Raw genomic sequence first — 24,801 nt, forward strand, 5'->3', positions numbered from 1 at the left:
GTAAAATTTAAAGGGCTTCTGTCACCCCACTAAAGTCATATATTTTTTTGGGCTAGTTAAATTCCTTATACTGCAATATATGAATATATAATGCTCTTACTCACTTTCCTTCAGCAGTTTCTTAAAAAAACGGACTTTTATAATATGTAAATGAGCTCTCTACCAGCAGCCGCATCCTCCTTTGATAAAGACGCCCCCTCCTCACGTTGATTGACAGGGCCAGCGAACGCCACATCTACACCCGGCGCAGGCGCACTGAGGAAGGAGCGGCCGAGCGAGCGTCCTCCTCTCAGTGCGCCTGCGCCGACTGAAGACAGGTACGGCGCAGGCGCCAGATTTTGAACGCAGACAGGGCCAGTTAGAGCACGAGCGCGTTCGCTGCCCCTGTCAATCAACATGAGGAGGGGGCGTCTTTATGATAGGCGGATGCGGCTGCTACCAGCAAGTAACCGCCCTACTTGCTGGTAGAGAGCGCATTTACATACAGTTGCAAGAAAAAGTATGTGAACCCTTTGGAATGATATGGATTTCTGTACAAATTGGTCATAAAATCTGATCTGATCTTCATCAAAGTCACAACAATAGACAATCAGTCTGCTTAAACTAAAAACACACAAAGAATTAAATGTTACCATGTTTTTATTGAACACACCATGTAAACATTCACAGTGCAGGTGGAAAAAGTATGTGAACCCCTAGACTAATGACATCTCCAAGAGCTAATTGGAGTGAGGTGTCAGCCAACTGGAGTCCAATCAATGAGATGAGATTGGAGGTGTTGGTTACAGCTGCCCTGCCCTATAAAAAACACACACCAGTTCTGGGTTTGCTTTTCACAAGAAGCATTGCCTGATGTGAATGATGCCTCGCACAAAAGAGCTCTCAGAAGATCTACGATTAAGAATTGTTGACTTGCATAAGGCTGGAAAGGGTTATAAAAGTATCTCCAAAAGCCTTGCTGTTCATCAGTCCACGGTAAGACAAATTGTCCATAAATAGAGAAAATTCAGCACTGCTGCTACTCTCCCTAGGAGTGGCCGTCCTGTAAAGATCACTGCAAGAGCACAGCGCAGACTGCTCAATGAGGTGAAGAAGAATCCTAGAGTGTCAGCTAAAGACTTACAAAAGTCTCTGGCATATGCTAACATCCCTGTTAGCGAATCTACGATACGTAAAACACTAAACAAGAATGGATTTCATGGGAGGATACCACAGAGGGAGCCACTGCTGTCCAAAAAAAACATTGCTGCACGTTTACAGTTTGTACAAGAGCACCTAGATGTTCCACAGCAGTACTGGCAAAATATTCTGTGGACAGATGAAACCAAAGTTGAGTTGTTTGGAAGAAACACACAACATTATGTGTGGAGAAAAAGAGGCACAGCACACCAACATCAAAACCTCATCCCAACTGTGAAGTATGGTGGTGGGGGCACCATGGTTTGGGGCTGCTTTGCTGCATCAGGGCCTGGACTATCATCGAAGGAAAAATAAATTCCCAAGTTTATCAAGACATTTTGCAGGAGAACTTAAGGCCATCTGTCCATCAGCTGAAGCTCAACAGAAGATGGGTGTTGCAACAGGACAACGACCCAAAGCATAGAAGTAAATTAACAACAGAATGGCTTAAACAGATTAAAAAACACCTTCTGGAGTGGCCCAGTAAGAGTCCTGACCTCAACTCGATTGAGATGCTGTGCCATAACCTCAAGAAAGCGATTCACACCAGACATCACAAGAATATTGCTAAACTGAAACAGTTCTGTAAAGAGGAATGGTCAAGAATTACTGCTGACCGTTGTGCACGTCTGATCTGCAACTACAGGAAACGTTTGGTTGAAGTTATTGCTGCCAAAGGAGGTTCAAGCAGTTATTAAATCCAAGGGTTCACATACTTTTTCCACCTGCACTGTGAATGTTTACATGGTGTGCTCAATAAAAACATGGTAACATTTAATTATTTGTGTGTTATTAGTTTAAGCAGACTGTGATTATCTATTGTTGTGACTCAGATGAAGATCAGATCACATTTTATGACCAATTTGTGCAGAAATTAATATCATTTTAAAGGGTTCACATACTTTTTCTTGCAACTGTATTATAAAAGTCCATTTTTTGAAGAAACTGCTGAAGGAAAGTGAGTAAGAGCATTATATATTTATATATCGCAGTATAAGGAATTTAACTAACCAAAAAAATATATATATGACTTTAGTGGGGTGACAGAAGCCCTTTAAAGAGGACCTGTCACCATTCCTGACATGCCTGTTTTAATAGCTTCATATATTCCCCATGTAATAACAATTCTGGAGCATCTATTCTTATAACTATACGTTGTACCATTCCTTTATTATTTCAACTAGAAGTTATGAATGAATTGCTAGCAGTCTGCAGTAAGGGTACAGAGGGGTGGTAACCAGTTTCGGAGGTGTACCTGCACAGACTCACTCTATCTAATTAGTGCTGTCATTTTCAGACTCTGAAGTACATCCCCCCCCCCCAACTGGTTACCACCCCTCTGTACCCTTACTGCAGACTGCTAACAATTCATTCATAACTTCTAGTAGAAATAATAAAGGAATGGCACAACATATAGCCATAAGAATAGATGTTCCAGAATTGTTACTACATGGGGAATGCATGAAGCTATTAAAACAGGCATGTCAGGAATGGTGACAGGTCCTCTTTAAATCCTGACGTATATTTTAGTGAATGCTTATATTCCTCGTACAATAATGCTGAAGCATCTTTTTTTAGAACTCTTTATTGAGCTATTCCTTTGTTATTGAACATATTTCACAAGGTGGACAGCAGCACTTCTTCAATAGACTGGTGCACGTCCCTTAGATCCCTCTGTCCCAGGAACTGTGAATAAGTTATCTAAAGAATAGAGACAGCACACAGGGGATTCAGCTACGTATTAATTGTAGTATTTTATAATTTTACCATCATAGAAAATGTATGTAAAGTTGTTACTATTAAAACACAACTAAGAGTATGTATATGTGTACTGTCTTTAACAATGGGAATGTTGTAACGTCTAGTTGTCAATTTATTCATAAATCTCTAGGAGGAATAACAACAGAACGCCACAACTCGTTATAAGAAAAGATTCTCCAGAATAATTTCATGTTGAAGGTCCTCTTTAAAGGAAAAATTGGGGTTGTTGTATTATTTTGTAAACCCACTTTCATATACCATAGAGGGGAATTCTGAGTTAACAGAGGGGATCCCATGTTCAGGAGCCTTATTTTACAAAGAGTTTTTCACTTTGCAAGGTTTCACTGAGCTCTCTGCACTGAGCTGCTTCATAGACCCTGCTGTAAGTGATGGCTGTAGTTGTCTCCTGGTTGGATACAGCTGTCACTCAGAAAAGAGGGGCGCAGCCATGAAGCAGTCCAGTGCAGAGGGCACTTTACAGCGAAGTTCTGCCCTGGGCATTTTCAACAGCAAAATTTGAAATAATAAAACTTCATATTCACAATACTCCTGATGATTAAAGCTCCAAAAAGAGCTACATTTTCTGAAGTCCAGGGCAGCACCCAGGGTAATTATTCAACCCCTTGCAAAGGACAGAAAATACAAAAGCAGCAAAGAAAGGGTTAACCAGCTACACCACCACCATCATATAATGCACACTGTGAAAATAACCAAGCAAAATAACCAAAACAGATTTAGAACTGCAACACAGATGTCTACTGCCGGCAAACAATGATTCTCTATGGGGAGGAGCAATAGCATTAGCATTGCTCCTGTGCTGTGTACATCCTTCTGTAGTGCCCAAACTGTAATAGTTCATAAAAGTTTTTGCGGAGGCCCCAAAAGTCATCTGGCAGATGAATTGGAGACCAGCCCAGGAAGTAGCCGTAGATCTTGTAGAATTAGGTAAATCTTCTAATTTATAACATTCAGTTAATGTCCTTTATCCATCTTGCAATTGAGGATTTACTTGCTGCCTGATCCCTTCAGGCGCCAAAGAATTGGATAAAAAGCTTTTCTGATAATGTAAAGTCTTTAGTATTCTCTAGATAATTGCAGTCTGCCCTCTTAACGTCCAAGAAATGCAATTTTTCGTTATCATTGCGAGTAGAGATGAGCGAAGTTTTGTAAAATTCGATTCAGCTGCTTTGTTGAATTTTCCCAAAATATAGGAGGTAAGTATGATTTTTTCTATTTTTTTTTATACTATTTAAGATTACATTGATTTGCTACCACGAAGCACGAGAAAATTCGGCTTTGCTGCAAATCAAATTTATCCTGAAATTCGGATCGAATTCCACTTCGTTGGAATTGCAAGCTTTAGGGAAATATTATCGCAATACAATATAGAAAATTTGCCTTACCTGTAATTTTACTTTTAATGAGCCCGAAGGCAGCACAGACTAGGATATTCTGTCCCCTAGTCTCCACCCTAGGACCACCCCACCTAGAATACTAAAGTAAGACTTAGCATAATTAATTGCTGGTGCTATATGAACCCTCTCTCACAGCTCACTCATGTGCTAAAAAAAAGATGAATAGCTGCAAGGTTATTGGGAAGGTAAGTATGTGCTGCCTTCGGACTTGAGAAAGGTAAAATTACAGTTAAGACAAATTTTCTATTTCCTCATCGTCCTCAGGCAGCACAGAGTGGGATATGAATATCAAAAAAGAAAGGGAAGGTAAATTTTGCAGAATGCCAATTAGGAGAAATATGGCCCTCTCTGCCCCAGGGGTGGAAGGTGAACGGGCAGATCAGGTCGTACCTGGAAAAAGAGAGGACCCCTTCTACCCTATAATAGAAAGTGATTGGTTATTTGACCTTCAAAGAATGTCGATTCTATCCATTTTTTGCTGGGGATTGCCGCTACGGCAGCAACGGATCACATACAGAGGAATTGCTCCCCCAGTTATAAACACGCTACAGTGTTTGGGGTTTTTGAGCATTTCCTCCCATTTAGGCCACTTTATTTTAGTGATTTAACTCCCAGAGTAACTGCATTTGGGAAAAAAATTCCACTAGCCTAAATCCAGATGTAATGGTAAAAAAATGAACTTAAAATGAGAATCAATAGTGACCACTTGTAAGGTAATAAGGAAGACAAGGTTTCAGGTCTGAACCGTTTTTGGTGATGGGTGGCTGAACAGCCAGGCTGCCATTTTATTGCAGACATAAAATTTTTGGTGATGACATAACTCCGTCTGGAAGCTCACTGACAAGAGCTGAAGTATCATCCAACAACAAAAGCAGAAAGAAAAAGTGTACAAGAAAAGGATGGATTGAATAGATCCTATTTATTTAACAGTTTACTGAAGGAAAATGTAACCACAGACTGAGACGATTATTTTGAATTAGAAGAATACCACAGTCCATGAGAGGCCTAACCGCATGTTTGCTTCTTCTCTAAGACCCTGAGGAGGAACAACAAGGAAAAGGTTGCTTCAACTCAAACTGCACAAACTACTATTTGGCTTTCGTAGTGACCTCTAGCAAGGCACTCCACCTTCAAGGTATGTTGTGGCTGAAGATTTTACTGAACCTGAAGATAGAAGGATCTTGTTGAAAATCCATGGTGTGCAATTCTTCAGCTGCTGAGCACAGAATCCAGTGTCAGGAATTACTGGACATTACTATGGCATACAAGATACCAGATGTCGGGTATACTCCCCATAGGCTGCAACTAAGATAAAGCTAGGAATATTCATCCTGAAGCAAACATGGTGTTTAACATATCAGACGCTAGGGATACCCCCCATAGAGTGGCATGCACTTGATGACAGGGTCATGCCTGAAGCCAGCACAGCACGTAACATTAGATGCAAGGGCTTCCCATTATGATGTGACACGCACTTGGTGCCAGGATCACCCTTCTAGGCCTGAAGGCATACCTGATACCAGCACAGCATATAACAGATGCTACGGCTTCCCACCATGGCATGACATGCACTTGATGCCCCCCCTCCATCCATCCCCATGGCATATGAATCTTTACAACTCTATGGAAATGGATATGACACATCTTTCTCAAAGATTCCTCTTGTATGAATCAAAGATCATTTTTGTGGCTCAACAGAAACAGGTGGAATATAGCAAACTTTAAGGTGTCATCTTCTGAGGACTCTCAAGATCCATCCACCTGACATAAATGCAAACCAAACTGATAGAACTTCTTCACTCTTCAAAACAGGATTTTTAGAGAGAACTTGAATATGTCTCTCACAAGCAGTGGAGTCAGGACATAGAGATTCTTTACACTACCTAGAGTTTAAAGGTAATCTGTCACTAGCATATTAGCAAATTTTTTTTTTATGAATCCATGTGTAATAAAGTACCTTATATCCATATGTCTTGTTCTTTTTATTCTGTGTCTTGTCATTTATTAAAAAAAACGCTTTTTATGATATTCAAATGAAGCTGTAAGGAGCCCAGAGGGGCGTTATTCTTTGTCCACGGTGCCCAGGAACGCCCCTCTGAAGTGCCGTGCCCGCCTAAATTTGAAAACTAAGAACTCCTCTAAGATCGCCTAAATCGCCTCCCAGAGGCGAGGCTAAGTGCTCCCCCCCCCCCCCACGCCGCGCTCTGCGGCAAACACCCCCGATCCTCCTCTCGCCCGCATCCGAAATCCCACGCAGGTGCAGTGCCGGCGATTGCCTGCGCCTGCGCGATGATAAGACGACGCATGCGCCGATCCCAGTGACCTGTTCGCTGTTTCCTCAGCCAGCTGGGATCGGCGCATGCCCAGTGACGCTGTTGAAGCTGTTGCCCTCAGTCGTCTTATCATCGCGCAGGCAATCGCCGGCACTGCGCCTGCGTGGGATTTCGGATGCGGGCGAGAGGAGGATCGGGGGTGTTTGCCGCAGAGCGCGGCGCTGGGGGGGAGCATTTAGCCTCGCTTCTGGTAGGCGATTTAGGCGATCTTGGAGGAGTTCTTAGTTTTCAAATTTAGGTGGGCACGGCACTTCAGAGGGGCGTTCCTGGGCACCGTGGACAAAGAATAACGCCCCTCTGGGCTCCTTACAGCTTCATTTGAATATCATAAAAATCGTTTTTTTGAAGAAATTACAAGACACAGAATAAAAAGAACAAGACATATGGAAATAAGGTACTTTATTACACATGGATTCGTAAAAAAAAATTTTTGCTAATATGCTAGTGACAGATAAGGATGACTTGCACTGCAGATAAAACAGCCACCCGAGACTGTCACAAGAAGAAATATTGCTTGTTACATAATTTCACTTCTTCCTTGGGGAAACCACCATCAATGCAGAAATCAGAGAAGTAATTTTTTTCAGTAGTGTAGTGGTAGTAGACTCCATGGAAAGAACTGTGCTCCCAAGAAACAAACTTCCACCTAAAGGAGAAGCAGAGGAACCTGGATCAATGGCTATAACATTGGTAAAATGTAGAAAGTACAACTGCACCACCTGTGTTAGACCTCAGTTTCTTCCACCGAAGCTCATCTGGAAAGTCATGAAATATCAGAACATAAACTGATATTTCACAGAACAAGAAACCTAAGAGCAATAATGAGGCTGAAAGGTTCAAAAACCCTAAAGCCTGTGCAATGAGCAGGGTATGGGGTAACGCTGATGCCACATATGCAGTGGGCCAGGATACGGGTGGATAATAGTCTATATTTGTTCGTGACGCCAATTGCAGCATGCGCAGGGTACTACCCCAGGGCCCTTACAAGGTGTTATAACGCACGTCCCAGATTAGGAATCCCAGAGTGGTGTAATGGCCTATAATGTCTCTATAGGGTGGTGGTAATTGTGTCAACGGTGTCTCCTACCTGGGTACGGTTGGACTTCTGGCTCCTGGCTCACTTGCAATAAACTTGAGTGTAGTGATAGTAGGAGTAATAGAGGAATTTTTCAGCAGAAATGATGTCCAGACCTTTAGATGAAGTTCAAACTTTTCTTTACTGAAGATAACTTGTATCCAAGCAGTATACAGCTTTGGTCTCTGGTCCCAGAAGGTTTTAGCAATTATTGATAGGAATAAATTCTTCTGCTTGATATATAGAGAGCTTGCAGGATAGGACGTCTGCTTGGTAGCTCTGTAACTGTGGCAGGAATAAATCTTCTGCACTTTTCTGTACCTTCTGCTTTGTGGGGACAGACTAGCTGAGGAGGAATGGCTTCTCCTAGGTCTCTGGACTTAACTCACAGATGATTTCTCAGGGGATGCTTTCTTCCTGGAACTCTGGAGGTTGTCTGCTTTCTTCATCCGGCTGAGGCTGCAGTACTCAGGCTGGGAATGTGATCAGGTCTCAGCCGAGACAAGATCCTTGCTGTCTTCCCTATGCAGGGGATCTCCTGAATGCTATCCAGGGGCGTAGCTACAGGGGGTGCAGAGGTAGCAGTCGCTACCGGGCCCAGGAGCCCGAGGGGGCTCAAAGATCCTTGGGCCACACAAGAAGACACTGGTATGGAAAGTGCTTGCTGGTCAAGTTACGCCTCTGGCTGGAGGGAAGGAATTACGTCAGGAATTTGGCATGGGGTGGGGGGTGTTTCAATTTTTGCCTCCCTGGTCACAAAACACTGAGGGAAGGGGGGCCCAAGCTGAAATGTTGCACCAGGGCCCATGAGCCTTTAGCTACGCCCCTGACGCTATCACACAGCCTCCCCCAACAGGGGTGGCTGGCACACTGCCTCTAACTTCCTTCTCCACCCATGCTGCAGGATGTGGGAACAGTCCACACCTCCACAGAGGGGGAGCTAAGCGAGAATAATCCATTCCAGCCTAGATATACTAAACTAGGACTTGTACCTTACCAATGCATTGCTGCCATTCTGCTGGTAAACCTGGAAAATTACAAGGAACAATTGTATTTAGCATGGTTTTAGATGCACATTTGTGAAGACATAATATAAATTATATCAGATGACAATATACAGGCTCTTAACAGATAGTAGCGGGGTAGAGGCATGTAGTAACACAACTCTGGGGTGTTACACCTGTATTACACTGCCTGATTTTTCAGCAGATAATCGCTAGCGACTGTTCACATGAACACTTGTTAGTGATCATCTTGCAATGTAATACTGGCGCTGATTGCCTGATGAATGAGCAAACTCTTGATCATCGGGCAATCTGAATCTTTTGACATATTAGAAAATTATCGTTTGCATGCAGCAGATTGTGGTGTCTAATAAAGATCTGCCCTTGGCAAACCACTATACAGCATGGAGACAAGCAATGGCATAGTGATCACTCCTCCCTATGCTGCGGAGGAGAACGCTGCATGTAATAGTAGTGGTCTCCTCCGCTAGCGAGCAGGCGATTGCCAGGAGAGAAAGCTTCCCTCCTGACAATTGTCTGCCACATCAGGCTGTGTGATACTACACAATGAAGAGAATAAGAAAGCAGGAAGATAGAAGCATAACGTGTCAGAATCCCCTGAAAGCGGGATGATAACAGAGAACAATATATAGCCTTAAAAGACTCAAATGTCCAATGGCTGATAAAAAGAAAGCAAAAAGCTTGTAAGATCTACAAGCTTAGGAGACACCAACAGATTCTACAATACTACAATCATAACAGAGGTATCAGAAGAGACTCCCTGGTAAGATAATATAACTAGGGATTCCATGGGGAGCAAAACACATGATGCTAGAGAACCCCTTAAAGGGGTTGTCCAAGTTATTTTTATTGATGACCTTTCCTCAGGATAGGTAATCAATATCAGATCGGTGGGGGTCCGATACCCGGCACCCCCACCGATCCGCTTGTTGAAAAGAAGGCAGCCTTTTCTTCATTGTTTATTTTCTCACTGTCGACACTGCAGTGGTGAGCAGGTGTAATTACAAGAAGCCACCTCAATCACTTCAATGGGACAGCTCCTTCCTATTCAAGTGCAGGTAAACAATGAATAGAAGGCAGCGCTGTAGGGTTTCATTTTTCCAAAGATGTGACTTTCATATTACTTTGCTTATGCCCAGAGTCTCAGTGATGTAAAAGATATATATGCCAAATTTCAAGAAGATTGGATAATATTTAGGGGTTGCACACATTGCTCACTTTTATTACTACTCTCACTCCTGTACCTAGGAGGTTGGTCTAAAAACGACAACGGTTTCAGGATCCCAGGGGCTCTGCATCAAACAAGGTGGATGGCAAAGGCAATATATGCCCTTAAAATTGTCCTTTTCACTAAACAGTTGAATATTCCTCAACGAGAATTGAAAGGAATGAAACGGGTCGCACATTTTGTCAGCCTCATATGTTCGCTTTTTGCAAGAGGCAATTGTAATTCGATGGGCTCCAAAGAATGATTTGGATATTCTACAGCTTCTGAGCACTTACCCATACTACCTATTAATCTTAGTGTCTAGCTTTAATATTATTTTAAGTTTGAGATTTCTAGTTTTCCCAATAAAAGTAATTAATATTGAAAAATCCGATTTTTTGCCTAATTTTACAAAACTGACCAACCTCATAGGTACAGGAGTGAGAGTAGTAATAAAAAGTGATCAATGTGTGCAACCCCTAAATATTATCCAATCTTCTTGAAATTTGGCATATATATTTACATTTACAACTTTTACATTTTATTTTTTTCCATTACAAAATGAAACACCCTACAGCGCTGGCATGGTGCACCTTCTCTTCAACCAGCTGATCAGCAGGAGTGCCAGGTGTCGGACCCCGCTGACCTGATATTAAGGAGGATAGGTCATCAGTAAAAATAACTTGGACATCTCCTTTAAAGAGGACCTTTCACCGATCCTGACATTGTGAACTAAGTATCATGACATATACAGCGGCGCCCAGGGATCTCACGGCACTTACTATTATCCCCGGGCGCCGCTCCGTTCTCCCGTTATGTCCTCCGATATGTTCGGGGACTTGGTTATAGTAGGCGGAGTCTCCCCATGTTGCTGGGCGTCTCCTTCTCCTAGGCTGTAGCGCTGGCCAATCGCAGCGCAGAGCTCACAGCCTGGGAGGTTTTTTTTGTTGTCCTTGGTCGGATTTGAACCTAGGACCCCAGCGCTGCAAGGCACCAGTGCTAACCACTGAGCCACCGTGCTGGTGTAATCGTGAATATTCTAGATTTTTTTTCATCAGTACCCATGATCCCTCACTGCTTCTTGCTTGTGGGCCAATGAAAAGGCTACAATATCTTTGACTTTAGGAGTAGTGCTGATCGTGAATTTTCGTATCGCGAATTTTCAGATTGCTGATTTTCGCAATCAAGAAAATAATGACGAGATCACGAATTCTCGAATATATGACGAATATTTGCCCAAATATTCGTGAAATATTGCGAATTCGAATATTGCGCTGCAGCTCATCACTGCTTACTACAGAAACCATTTTAATTACATGGCTTTTATTTGCTGCAGAGGACAATTCACATTGTGTAGTCTGAACTTGATGTAAGAAAAATAATTCCACTGAACCAACTATACTGCATGGTCTGACCTTGCTGTCAGAAAACTCCTGCTGAGCTACAGTATATGCCCTGCAACAGGCACAATACATGATAAAAGCAAAGGAAAAACAAATGGGAAAAGGTAGGCTTGTGCAGAAGACACAACCTGTACCTAACATAACGAGGACACAGTAATACACAGCTGTGAGAGAGGTCTCATATAGCACCAGCAATTAATTAAGCTAATTCTTAATTCAGTATTCTAGGTGGGCTGGTCTTAGGGTGGAGGCTAGGGGACAGAATATCCTGCTCTGTGTTGCCTGAGGACGATCAGAAAATCATGATTAATTTTCCAGAGTAAACTTTTGGCAGAAAAGCAAACACAGCTATAATTCCAAACCTGTTAAGAAGCATCTTAAGATAGGGCTGCATCTGCAGCTCACCAAGTCTTTTAGCAGAAGCCATTGCAACTAGAAATACATTCTTCCAGAACAAATATTTAACATGTGCCTGATCCAGAGGCTCAAATGGTGGCAAGTTAAGTTTTTTAAGGACCAAGAATAGATCCAATATAAGAGAAGGAGAAAGGACATTATGTGTCAGAAGTCTTAATACTTTGAAAAATGTTCTAATCATGGAGTGCATCAACTTTCAACCCCTTTTCAAAACCCTTTTGAAAAAACAGTAAGACATTAGAGTTTTGGGAATCCTGATTCCTACACCAGTCAATGAAAATACGAAAAACTCGACATTATTTGTAGATGGTCTACTGGAGGAAAGAAGAATAGATACAACTGACTCAGACAGCCCAATGCTGACCTCTCAACCTCCAAGCCATCAGATGGAGGTGGGCTAGATTGGGGCAATAAAACCACTTCTGGAGAAGGAGATTCCTCCTGAGAAGTAGACGTAAAATATTCTCCTTTCAACAAAAGACCACAAACCATGGTCCCTGGGCCAAAACTGTAGAACAGCAATCATGTCTGCCTTGTCCATTCTGATCTTGTGAAAAATTCACTGAATGATTGGTGGGAGAGAGATATGTACAACAGGTCTCCCTACCTGTACCAGGAGGCTTCCACTGTTACAGACCGATCCACCTTGGAGAGAATAGAAGTTCTTCAACTTGGTGTTGCTACAAGTCGCAATCAGATCTATAATTGTCTGACCCCACCTTTGGGCAATCAAATTGAATATTTCAAGATTCAATTCCCAATCTTTTGGGATTAGAGACTGTCTGCTGAGCAGGTGGACTTCAGTGTTGTTCTTTCCTCTTATATGTATTGCATTAATGTTGACCTCATATCTCTCTGCTCACTTCATAATCAAGGAACATTTTATACAATTCTGAAACGGAAGAAGACTGAATCTGAAGGCTCCTATCTCCCAGAGGATAACTTCTCAATTTTTGGGACCAGAGACCTTGGGGTTACTGATCATCGAGGATCACTCTCCAACTGAAGGATGAGACATCTGTTGCCAGTGTAAACTGGCCGTACACAGGTTGCTGTTTGGTAGCCACCACTTCAAGTCTTGTCTTATATCCAAGCAGCTAGAAGTTTCCTGAGACTGGAGAAAATGGTTGGCACAGCAGAACATTATAAATGGCTTTATATGCAGATAGAGTGCTCCAATATATTCGCGACTGCGCTAATTGGCACTAATGATGCAAATATTTTGGCGCAATATGTGAAACTTCACATTTTAACAGGTCTGACTACATATTACTGATTGGTGCACTATGTATTGTTGTGACTATGTCTGTAGCATCTATGTATGGACAGCAGAACCTATCACACTACCTAAAACACTGCACTGCAACAGCTACACTATATCAGGATATATAAAATGTGTAGGGAAAAGTGGTTGCACCTGCTAGGAGAACAATGGTGTGGTGCTCACTCCTTGATGTTGCAGAATATAATTAGTATGGCAAAGCTAAATCAGGGTGGAGGGCAATCAACTATCTGGGATGTTCGTATGTACACAATAAGGTGGATTAGTGCAGGTGTGAATGAATCAAATAGATACAGTTGTATATTTAAAAAGGGGTAGTTTATTAGTATAAAAATTGATATAAAAATGAGTGGATGGTACCAAAAGATGTATATAAAAATATTTGGTGTATATAAAAATAAATGTAGATTTTTTTTTTATTTTTTATAAAAAGATAACAAATATTAAAGATGTGTATTCCAATAAATAATAGAAAGTTAAATGTCCGGGGTAGGATCCGGTATTGGCTTCAGAGAAAGTTATTCCAAATGTCTATATAAGATCCAGTACGGGATCGAAAGTTATTGTTATTGCTGGCACTTGTAGTGCTGCCTGTAATGTTGTTATTATTTCTTCTTATTTTCCTGTTGGGTGGCAGCGTTTTTTGGTATATACCAAGGGATCCTCCTGCTTGTAGGTAAATGTTGCAACAGGGTATGTGCTGCCTCTATTGCAATGTATTTGCAGGGATCGTGATTATTGTGCAATCTGGCTGTTTCACCATGTGAGTCCTTCTTTTATGGAATTTACACAGATGTAAGTGTAACCATATGTGTGAGGAACATAGTTAAAGTCTTACCCGTATTTTTGTAATGCTGCCGCAATCGCGGTATTCCGTAGTGCAGGCAAATAGAGACGCCCTTTATACTCACCAGGTCCACTCGTGGCGTCCCACGAGGGTGGGTGATGAGCTTGTTTGAGGAGCGCGGGCGGGAGTAGTGTTGTTCCAGCCCGTATGGTTCTTTGGATCCAGGGATAGATGTCCGCTTTTCTTTGAGAGGGCAATAATCCTTGTGCTGCTGCAGGGGAACCAGACGCGTTTTGAAACAGGATGTTTCTTCTTCAGTGGCCTGCAGCATAGGGAATTTTCTTGGCTTATAAGGGGATGACGGAAGGAAGGGGGCGTGTTTATGATATCCCAGGTGTTGGATTTAATTGGTGTTTAAGCAATATTCCATAATGGTGTTGCGGCAATGCTCCATAGTGCGGCATGGGGACATAGTCCCTTAAACAAACCTTTGTTGTGGAAAGATAGGTGTTTTTCTTGAATTGTCATTATGATGTCAGTGTAGTGTTCTGGTCAGGTGATTGGATCATGTGCATCAGAAGGGGGTGTGTTCAAGGTGTGGTCATGTGATTTTTAGATGTGATTAGACTTGAGATCGTGCGCTGGGATAAGGAGTTGGTTCAGAGTGCGGTTCAGAGTGCGCTTCTTAAGGGCACAGCCTTATTTCACCTTAAGGACGAGGCCATTTTTTGCTAATCTGACCAGTGTCACTTTAAGTGGTGATAACTTTAAAACGCTTTGACTTATCCAGGCCATTCTGAGATTGTTTTTTCGTCACATATTGTACTTCATGACACTATGTAAAATGGAGTAAAAAAAACATTTTTATTTATAAAAAAATACCAAATTTGCCAAAACTGATTTTACAAACGTTGTTAACCCTTTAGGTGTTCCACAAGAATTAATGGAAAATAGAGATACAATTTAAAAATTTCACTTTTTTTGGCAGATTTTTAATTTTAATATTTTTTTTCCAGTTACAAAGCAAGGGTTAACAGCCAAACAAAACTCAATATTTATGGCCCTGATTCTGTAGTTTACAGAAACACCCCATATGTGGTCGTAAACCGCTGTACGGGCACACGGCAGTGCGCAGAAGGAAAGGAAAGGAATGCCATACGGTTTTTGGAAGGCAGATTTTGCTGGACTGGTTTTTTGACATCATGTCCCATTTGAAGCCCCCCTCCCATGTGACCCCATCTGAGAAACTACACCCCTCAAGGTATTCAAAACTGATTTTACAAACGTCGTTAACCCTTTAGGTGTTCCACAAGAATTAATGGAAAATAGAGATACATTTTCAAAATTTCACTTTTTTGGCAGATTTTTCATTTTAATATTTTTTTTCCAGTTACAAAGCAAGGGTTAACAGCCAAACAAAACTCAATATTTATGGCCCTGATTCTGTAGTTTACAGAAACACCCCATATGTGGTCGTAGACCGCTGTACGGGCACACGGCAGGGCGCAGAAGGAAAGGAAAGGAATGCCATACGGTTTTTGGAAGGCAGATTTTGCTGGACTGGTTTTTTGACATCATGTCCCATTTGAAGCCCCCCTCCCATGTGACCCCATCTGAGAAACTACACCCCTTAAGGTATTCAAAACTGATTTTACAAACGTCGTTAACCCTTTAGGTGTTCCACAAGAATTAAGGGAAAATAGAGATACATTTTCAAAATTTCACTTTTTTGGCAGATTTTTCTTTTTAATATTTTTTTTTCCAGTTACAAAGCAAGGGTTAACAGCCAAACAAAACTCATTATTTATGGCCCTGATTCTGTAGTTTACAGAAACACCCCATATGTGGTCGTAAACCGCTGTACACCCCATTTGACGGGCACACTGAATATGTAGTCGTAAACCACCCCATATGTGGTCGTAAACCACCCCCATATGTGGTCGGTTTTTTGACATCATGTCCTATTTGACGGGCACATGGCAGGGTGCAGAAGGAAAGGAATGCCATACGGTTTTTGGAAGGCAGATTTTGCTAGACTGTTTTATTTGACCCCATGTCCAATTTGAAGCCCCCCTGATGCACCCCTAGAGTAGAAACTCCATAAAAGTGGTATTCAAAACTGAATATGTGGTCGTAAACCACCCCATATGTGGTCGTAAACTGCTGTACGGGCACAGGGCAGGGCGCAGAAGGAAAGGAATGCCATACGGTTTTTGGAAGGCAGATTTTGCTGGACTGTTTTTTTGACATCATGTCCCATTTGAAGCCCCCCTGATGCACCCCTAGAAACTCCAAAAAAGTGACCCCATTTTAGAAACTACGGGATAGGGTGGAAGTTTTGTTGGTACTAGTTTAGGGGTACATATGATTTTTGGTTGCTCTATATTACACTTTTTGTGAGGCAAGGTAACAAGAAATAGCTGTTTTGGCACCGTTTTTTTATTTTTATTTACAACATTCATCTGACAGGTTAGATCATGTGGTATTTTTATAGGGCAGGTTGTCTCGGACGCGGCGATACTTAATATGTATACAATTTTTTTATTTATGTAAGTTTTACACAATGATTTCATTTTTGAAACAAAAAAAAATCATGTTTTAGTGTCTCCATAGTCTGAGAGCCATGTTTTTTTTCAGTTTTTGCGCGATTATCTTAGGTAGGGTCTCATGTTTTGCGGGATGAGATGACGGTTTGATTGGCACTATATTGAAGAGCATATGACTTTTTGATCGCTTGCTATTACACTTTTTGTGATGTAAGATGACAAAAAATTGCTTTTTTTACACCGTTTTTATTTTTATTTTTTTACGGTGTTCATCTGAGGGGTTAGGTCATGTGATATTTTTATAGAGTAACTTATTTCGGACGCGGCGATACCTAATATGTATACTTTTTTTATTTATGTAAGTTTTACACAGTGATTTCATTTTTGAAACCAAAAAAAAAATCATGTTTTAGTGTTTCCATAGTCTGAGATCCATAGGTTTTCAGTTTTTGGGCGATTATCTCGGTTAGGGTATGAATTTTGCGGGATGAGATGATGGTTTGATTGGCACTATTTTGGGGTGCGTGTGACTTTTTGATCGCTTGCTATTACACTTTTTGTGATGTAAGGTGACAAAAAATGGTTTATTTAGCACAGTTTTTATTTTACATTTTTTACAGTGTTCATCTGAGGGGTTAGGTCATGTGATATTTTTATAGAGCCGGTCGATACGGACGCGGCGATACCTAATATGTATACTTTTTTTTTTATTTATGTAAGTTTTACACAATAATATAATTAATGAAAAAAAAAAAAAAAAAATGTTTTAGTGTCTCCATATTCTGAGAGCCATAGATTTTTCAGTTTTTGGGCGATTATCTTAGGTAGGGTCTCATTTTTTGCGGGATGAGATGACGGTTTGATTGGCACTATTTTGGGGTGCATATGACTTTTTTGATTGCTTGCTATTACACTTTTTGTGATGTGAGGTGACAAAAAATTGTTTATTTAGCACAGTTTTTATTTTTTATGGTGTTCATCTGAGGGGTTAGATCATGTGGTATTTTTATAGAGCCAGTCGATACGGACGTGGCGATACCTAATATGTATACTTTTTTTTATTTATGTAAGTTTTACACAATAACAGCTTTTTTAAAACAAAAAAAATGATGTTTTAGTGTCTACATATTCTGAGCCATAGTTTTTTTATTTTTTGGGCGATTGTCTCAGGTAGGGGCTCATTTTTTGCGGAATGAGGTGACTGTTAGATTGGTACTATTTTGGTTGGCGTACGCCTTTTTGATTGCTTGCTGTTGTACTTTTTGTGATGTAAGGTGACCAAAAAATTGTTTATTTAGCACAGTTTTAATTTTTTTATTTTTTACGGTGTTCATCTGAGGGGTTAGGTCATGTGATATGTTTATAGAGCCGGTTGATACGCACGCGGCGATACCTAATATATCTATATTTTTTACCAATTTTTTTAACTTTATTTGGGGAAAAAGACGTTTTTGTTTATTTTTACTTGAAACTTTAAATTTTTTGGGGGAAAACTTTATTTTTTCAACTTTTTTTTTTGTCCCACTTTGGGACTTGAACTTTTGGGGGTCTGATCCTTTACAATGCATTCCAATACTTCTGTATTGGAATGCATTGGCTGTATGAGTAATATTGTGTGTATTACTCATACAGCTTCCGCCCTGTGAGATCCAGGGGGCTGGATCTCACAGGCTCGTCACCGGAAGGCAGCGCGATGCCTTCCTTAGAAATCGCGCTGCCTTCCATGCCATCGGGCCCCCCTACAGCCGCATGGGGACCCAATGGCACCGCCGCCCGCCGCCACCGCAATAGGTAAAAGCCGCAAACCGCAGGTCTGAATTGACCTGCGGTTTGCTGCGATCGATGACATGGGGGAGTCACGGGACCCCCCCGCGCATTTAGCCGAGGTGCCTGCTCAATGTTTTGAGCAGGCACCGGCTTCCGATCACCGCCTGCCGCGCAGCGGTGATTAGAAATACACAGGGCGTACAGGTACACCCTGTGTCCTTAAGTACCAGGACATCAGGGCGTACCTGAATGTGTTCTTTTCATGGAAACTGTCTTTCAATATGTGAGGGTATTTCCGGTGGTTTGGATAATCTTCACATATTCGTGTGTGTACACACACCTATCCACATCGTGTGGGGGCCAGTTTCCATGAAAAGAATGCATTAAAACCGCACTCTGAACGAACTCCTTATCCCAGCGCACGATCTCAAGTCTAATCACATCTAAAAATCACATGACCACACCCCCTTCTGATGCACATGATCCAATCACCTGACCAGAACACACACCCTTCTGATGCACATGATCCAATCACCTGACCAGAACACTACACTAATCACAGGTGCTCGCAAAAGACTTGCTAGTCGTAATCCGTAGTAGAAAAAATTGCTGCACACAGCTAATTCAATTTGCCATTAATCAGTGAAATGTATTATTCACAATAATTTCATGTTGCATACATGATCCAGTGGATGCCCATATGTCAGAGTCACATTGTATGAGTACCATACGTTTTGGCCTATATCGGCCTTCTTCAGCGGTATATGATCTGGCAGTGACAGCGGGCATCTCTATTTACCTGCACTACGGAATACCGCAATTGTGGCAGCATTACAACAATACGGGTAAGATTTTAACTATGTTCCTCACACATATGGTTACACTTACATCTGTGTAAATTCCATAAAAGAAGGAGGACTCACATGGTGAAACAGCCAGATTGCACAATAATCACGGTCCCTGCAAATACATTGCAATAGAGGCAGCACATACCCTGTTGCAACATATATCAGGATATAACCTACACTGACTATCTCCCACTAACTATCTGTATTATATATCTAAGCTATCTAACTATCTATCTAATGTAATGAGTGGAAAGCACAGAGCACAGCAATAACACTGCTGTCTCTCTCAGAACTCCATAAAACAACAGGAAATGGCTGCTGGGGAGGTGCTTGCATAGTAAGGGGTAGGCAATTTTCCTATTGGTTGCTAGGGATGTTGCTAAGATCAGACAAAGACATTGCAGCCTTCTCATTGGCCTACAAGCAAGAAGCAGGGAGGGATCATGGGTTCAGATGAAAAAAAAATCTAGAATATTTGAAAATACGAATATACAGTGCAGCCCATAATTATTTATACCTCTGTCAAATTTTGACTTAAAGTTACTTTTATTCAACCAGCAAGTAATTTTTTGACGGGAAATGACATAGGTGTCTCCCAAAAGATAATAAGACGATGTACAAGAGGCAATTATTGTGAAAAAAAAAAAAATTTAAGCTTTTATTTACATTTGAGCAAAAAGTGTCCAGTCCAAAATTATTCATACCCTTCTCAATAATCAATAGAAAAGCCTTTATTGGCTATTACAGCAATCAAACACTTCCTATAATTGCAGACCAGCTTTTTGCATGTCTCCACGGGTATTTTTGCCCATTCATCTTTAGCAATGAGCTCCAAATCTTTCAGGTTGGAGGGTCTTCTTGCCATCACCCTGATCTTTAGCTCCCTCCACAGATTCTCAATTGGATTCAAATCTGGACTCTGACTGGGCCACTCCAAAACGTTAATGTTGTTGTCTGCTAACAATTTCTTCACCACTTTTGCTGTGTGTTTTGGGTCATTGTCATGCTGAAATGTCCACTGGTGCCCAAGGCCAAGTTGCTCTGCAGACTGCCTGATGTTGTAGTTGAGAATCCTCATGTATTGCTCTTTTTTCATGGTGCCGTTTACTGTGATTAGGTTCCCTGGTCCATTGGCTGAAAAACACCCCCAAAGCATTAGGTTCCCACCACCATGTTTGACAGTGGGGATGGTGTTCTTTGGGTTGAAGGCTTATCCTTTTTTACGCCAAATGAAGGAAACATCATTGTGACCAAACAATTTCATTTTTGTTTCATCTGACTATAATGCAGAAGACCAGAAGTCTTCTTCTTTGTCCAGATGAGCTTTTGCAAAGGCCAAGCGAGCTTGTGTGCGCCTTATCTGGAGAAGGGGTGTCCTCCTTGGTCTGCATCTGTGGAACCCAGCAGTGTGGATTGTCTGCCTTGAGACATTGCCACCAACAGAGCCCAGATTCACCAGGATGGCCTTGGTGGTGATCCTTGGATTCTTTTTCACCTCTAACTATCCTCCTGGCCAGCACAGGTGTCAGATTTGGCTTCTGATCACGTCCAGTGCGGAACATCTTGTATTTTTTGCTCAAATGTAAATAAAAGCTTAGAAATGTTTTTTTTTTCCCACAATAATGCCTCTTGTACATTACTTAAATTAAACTTGCTGGTTAAATAAAAGTAACTTTGAGTAAAAAATTGCCAGGGGTATGAATAATTATGGGCAGCACTGTATATCACTATATTCTAAATATTTGCAAATTCTCGAAGTGCCGATATTCCCCATTAATATTCGCGATTCGAATATTCGCGCCCAACACTAGTCCTAAACCCTGTGGAGAAAGGACTGTAATGGTTTGAGATGGGATTTTGTAAATGGAACAGTATTGATAGTGGCCATTAGGGTTCAGACAATGAATCAACTGCACAGCTCCATTCTCTTTGCCCAAACTCTTTTGTCAAAGGACAGGGGGGGGGGGGGCAATATCTTAGCTTTGACACACTGAAATAGAAGAGACAGCACTTGTTCTTTGAAATTATATCCTCATCCACCTCCCCAGTCTGCCTCACAGCTCTAATCGACTTAGAAGTGTCCTCCTTTCTAAACATACTTGTCTCCTCCTCAGCAGTGGCCTCAGATTCCCAATCTGTAGAGTCAAATTGACAGAAAGAGACACAGTTAAACAGGTCCAGGAAATGGTGCATGGGCACATCGGAGTGGAGGGTCATGGTGCAGAGCCATGAACTCAGGGTCACAGGGGAGTGTCAAAGGAAAGCATGGACAGAGACTCATCCATGGACACCATGCAAACTGCAGGGAAACACCGAAACCAACCAATCATCCCTCAGGCAGGACTTATATGATGGTAGATGTGTAGTTTGTTAACCCAGTTAACCTTTCTTTGCTGCTTTGGTATTTTCGGTCCTTTGGCAGGGGTAGAATAATTTTTTTGGGTGCTGCCGAGGACAGAAAGGAAAATAAAGTTTGTAATACTATCACCAGCCCCTACCTAGTGCTGTCAACATTTTAGCATGGTCAACACTTTTTAAAGGAGTATTCTGATGTCAGACATACATGGTTTTACCCTTGGATAAGTACTGAAGTTAGTGAAGCTATACAAGTACACTTTTTTTTTTTTTACTTAGATACTTTAAGCCAAGGTCATACAATTAATCTCAAAATTAAATTTATTTTCCTTTGTTGGAAGCAGCTAAGGAACCTGCAAAATCCATTGTATCTGTAGACGGGAACAAAGCTAATGAGTTTTTGAACACATTAAAAAGATCTAAGCGCCAGTTGTGGGATAGGAGTCGCCCTGAGGTTCAGCAGTGGTACCAACATTTCCTCTACATGGGTTTTGATGAAACAGTAAGTGGTGCTACACCCTGTCTTTATAGATTAAAATGACTATCTAATCTGGACATTTTCATTAACTGATATTCTGATCTTGATACACTATTTGCCTGTAAATATATAAAAAAATATTAAATTTGTGACTACAGAAAGTTGTTAGAATTTCTACCATTGAATGCACAATATTTAAAATATCTCCATGCAGTAATAATAGTCCTAAGAAAAATAACTGACATAAACTGTGGCAAAACTGCAGGTGTGACGGTGCCCGTACATGTGACTGATGTGCAGTAACCACAAGTGGATTATCGCCAATTGTCAGACTGCAACTGTACTTGCACTACAAACCACCCGCAGGTACTGTATAGGTGCAGCATAGAAACTAGCGGTAATCCGCATGTGGTTCCCACGGCTCACCTGCAATGTATATGTGCACCCTCAACAGCATGTGTGTAACCATCTTAGGCTAGGTCTAAATAACGACATGTAGGGGACATTTACACTGCAACATTTTTTGCACGACATTTTGTCGCGTGACAATTTTTAAAATGATAGTCTATGGTGTCGCAATGCGACATGCTGCGACTGCGACACGACAGTCGCAGAAAGATCCATCTTGAATGGAGTTTTTGCGACTGTCGCAGTGCGACACCGTAGATTATCATTATAAAAATTATTGTGCGACATTGGTGCAACAAATGTCGTCGTGTAGACCTAGCCTTATTGTACATGCAAAATATAGAACCTATAGTGTGAAAAATAAGTGCCCCATTCTTTTACACAGCATATGTCAAAGTGTAGCATTTCAGTATGTTTTTGTGCAGTACTTCAAGAACAATGTAGTTTGATGCTATTGTTTACACACACAAAAAAAGTATAGTTGAATCAACTTGAATGCCTTTTTCTATAAGTTAAGGGGACGACATGTAACATATGCCATATACTTTTGTAATACAGAAATATGAAGATGATGCTGATTACTGGATGAATCAACGCAGAGCTGGAACTGATTACTACGGTGGTTTTTACCACCACCACTATGACGAGGATGCACCAATTGGACCGCGCAATCCAAATACTTTCAGACATGGAGCCGGAGTGAATTATGATGATTATTAACCTTGCCCTAAAAATAAGAAGCAGTAGGCAAAGCTTTCAGTCAAATTGGCAATGATGCATTTGTTAGCATTAAACCTGTGAAGTTAAAGAGAACAGCTAGGGTCTATGTAACTAATCACTTTATGATGTCATACTTTAGTCTTGTTGCATAACATATTTGTGCATGGTCACATTTAGCAGTGCTAAATACTTGTTATTCACATTAGCGGCATGAAGAAGGCATTACTATTTTTGACGCACAATGACAAACGGTGCTTTTTTACTCTTACATATAATAAAACTTCTGTATGTAAAGACGGTTTGTTTGCTTTTCTATTAACGAGACACAAAATACCTGTTAAAATAGCTGTATGATTTAATGACATCTCACAGCTTAAATCTACTGTGTATATATATATATATATATATATATATATATATATATAAATTACAGCAGCACAGTAACAAATAGGTTTGTGTGCAAATCCTATGGAAAGGTGGAATAGTGTATCCAAAGAAAAGGCAGCACTCCAAATGTGGTGAAAGGTGATGACCCATCATGGTGAAAGGTGATGACCTATCACCTTTCACCGCAGTTGGATTGCTGCCTTTTCTTTGGATACACTATATATATATATATATATATATATATATATATATACTCACCTAAAGAATTATTAGGAACACCATACTAATACGGTGTTGGACCCCCTTTTGCCTTCAGAACTGCCTTAATTCTACGTGGCATTGATTCAACAAGGTGCTGATAGCATTCATTAGAAATGTAGGCCTATATTGATAGGATAGCATCTTGCAGTTGATGGAGATTTGAGGGATGCACATCCAGGGCACGAGGCTCCCGTTCCGCCACATCCCAAAGATGCTCTATTGGGTTGAGATCTGGTGACTGTGGGGGCCATTTTAGTACAGTGAACTCATTGTCATGTTCAAGAAACCAATTTGAAATGATTCGAGCTTTGTGACATGGTGCATTATCCTGCTGGAAGTAGCCATCAGAGGATGGATACATGTTCTCATTCTGTTTACGCCAAATTCAGACTCTACCATTTGAATGTCTCAACAGAAATCGAGACTCATCAGACCAGGCAACATTTTTCCAGTCTTCAACAGTCCAATTTTGGTGAGCTCGTGCAAATTGTAGCCTCTTTTTCCTATTTGTAGTGGAGATGAGTGCTACCCGGTGGGGTCTTCTGCTGTTGTAGCCCATCCGCCTCAAGGTTGTGCATGTTGTGGCTTCACAAATGCTTTGCTGCATACCTCGGTTGTAACGAGTGGTTCTTTCAGTCAAAGTTGCTCTTCTATCAGCTTGAATCAGTCAGCCCATTCTCCTCTGACCTCTAGCATCCACAAGGCATTTTTGCCCACAGGACTGCCGCATACTGGATGTTTTTCCCTTTTCACACCATTCTTTGTAAACCCTAGAAATGGTTGTGCGTGAAAATCCCAGTAACTGAGCAGATTGTGAAATACTCAGACCGGCCCGTCTGGCACCAATAACCATGCCACGCCTCAAAATTGCTTAAATCACCTTTCTTTCCCATTCTGAAATTCAGTTTGGAGTTCAGGAGATTGTCTTGACCAGGACCACCGCCCTAAATGCATTGAAGCAACTGCCATGTGATTGGTTGACTAGATAATAGCATTAATGAGAAATAGAACAGGTGTTCCTAATAATTCTTTAGGTGAGTGTATATATATATATATATATATATATATATATATATATAGGTACTTTCACACTAGCGTTGTTTGAATCCGTCGCCGGAACTGCCCGCCGGATCCGGAAAAACATGTG

The 24,801-nt window shown here is 41.2% G+C and overlaps 1 protein-coding gene across 1 annotated transcript in view; it reads left to right on the plus strand.

Moving 5' to 3' along the window:
- Nucleotides 1-23,237, plus strand: part of ECRG4 (ECRG4 augurin precursor) — a 75,248-nt gene extending 52,011 nt beyond the window's left edge. Inside the window, exons 4-5 of the mRNA XM_040425053.1 lie at nucleotides 21,745-21,902; nucleotides 22,845-23,237. Of these exons, the coding sequence (XP_040280987.1) occupies nucleotides 21,745-21,902; nucleotides 22,845-23,006 (320 nt within the window). The 3' untranslated portion in view covers nucleotides 23,007-23,237. The remainder of the gene's footprint in view (nucleotides 1-21,744; nucleotides 21,903-22,844) is intronic.
- Nucleotides 23,238-24,801: the final 1,564 nt, after the last annotated feature.

The sequence above is a fragment of the Bufo bufo genome, chromosome 3, assembly GCF_905171765.1.
Source record: "Bufo bufo chromosome 3, aBufBuf1.1, whole genome shotgun sequence".
NCBI lineage: Eukaryota > Metazoa > Chordata > Amphibia > Anura > Bufonidae > Bufo > Bufo bufo.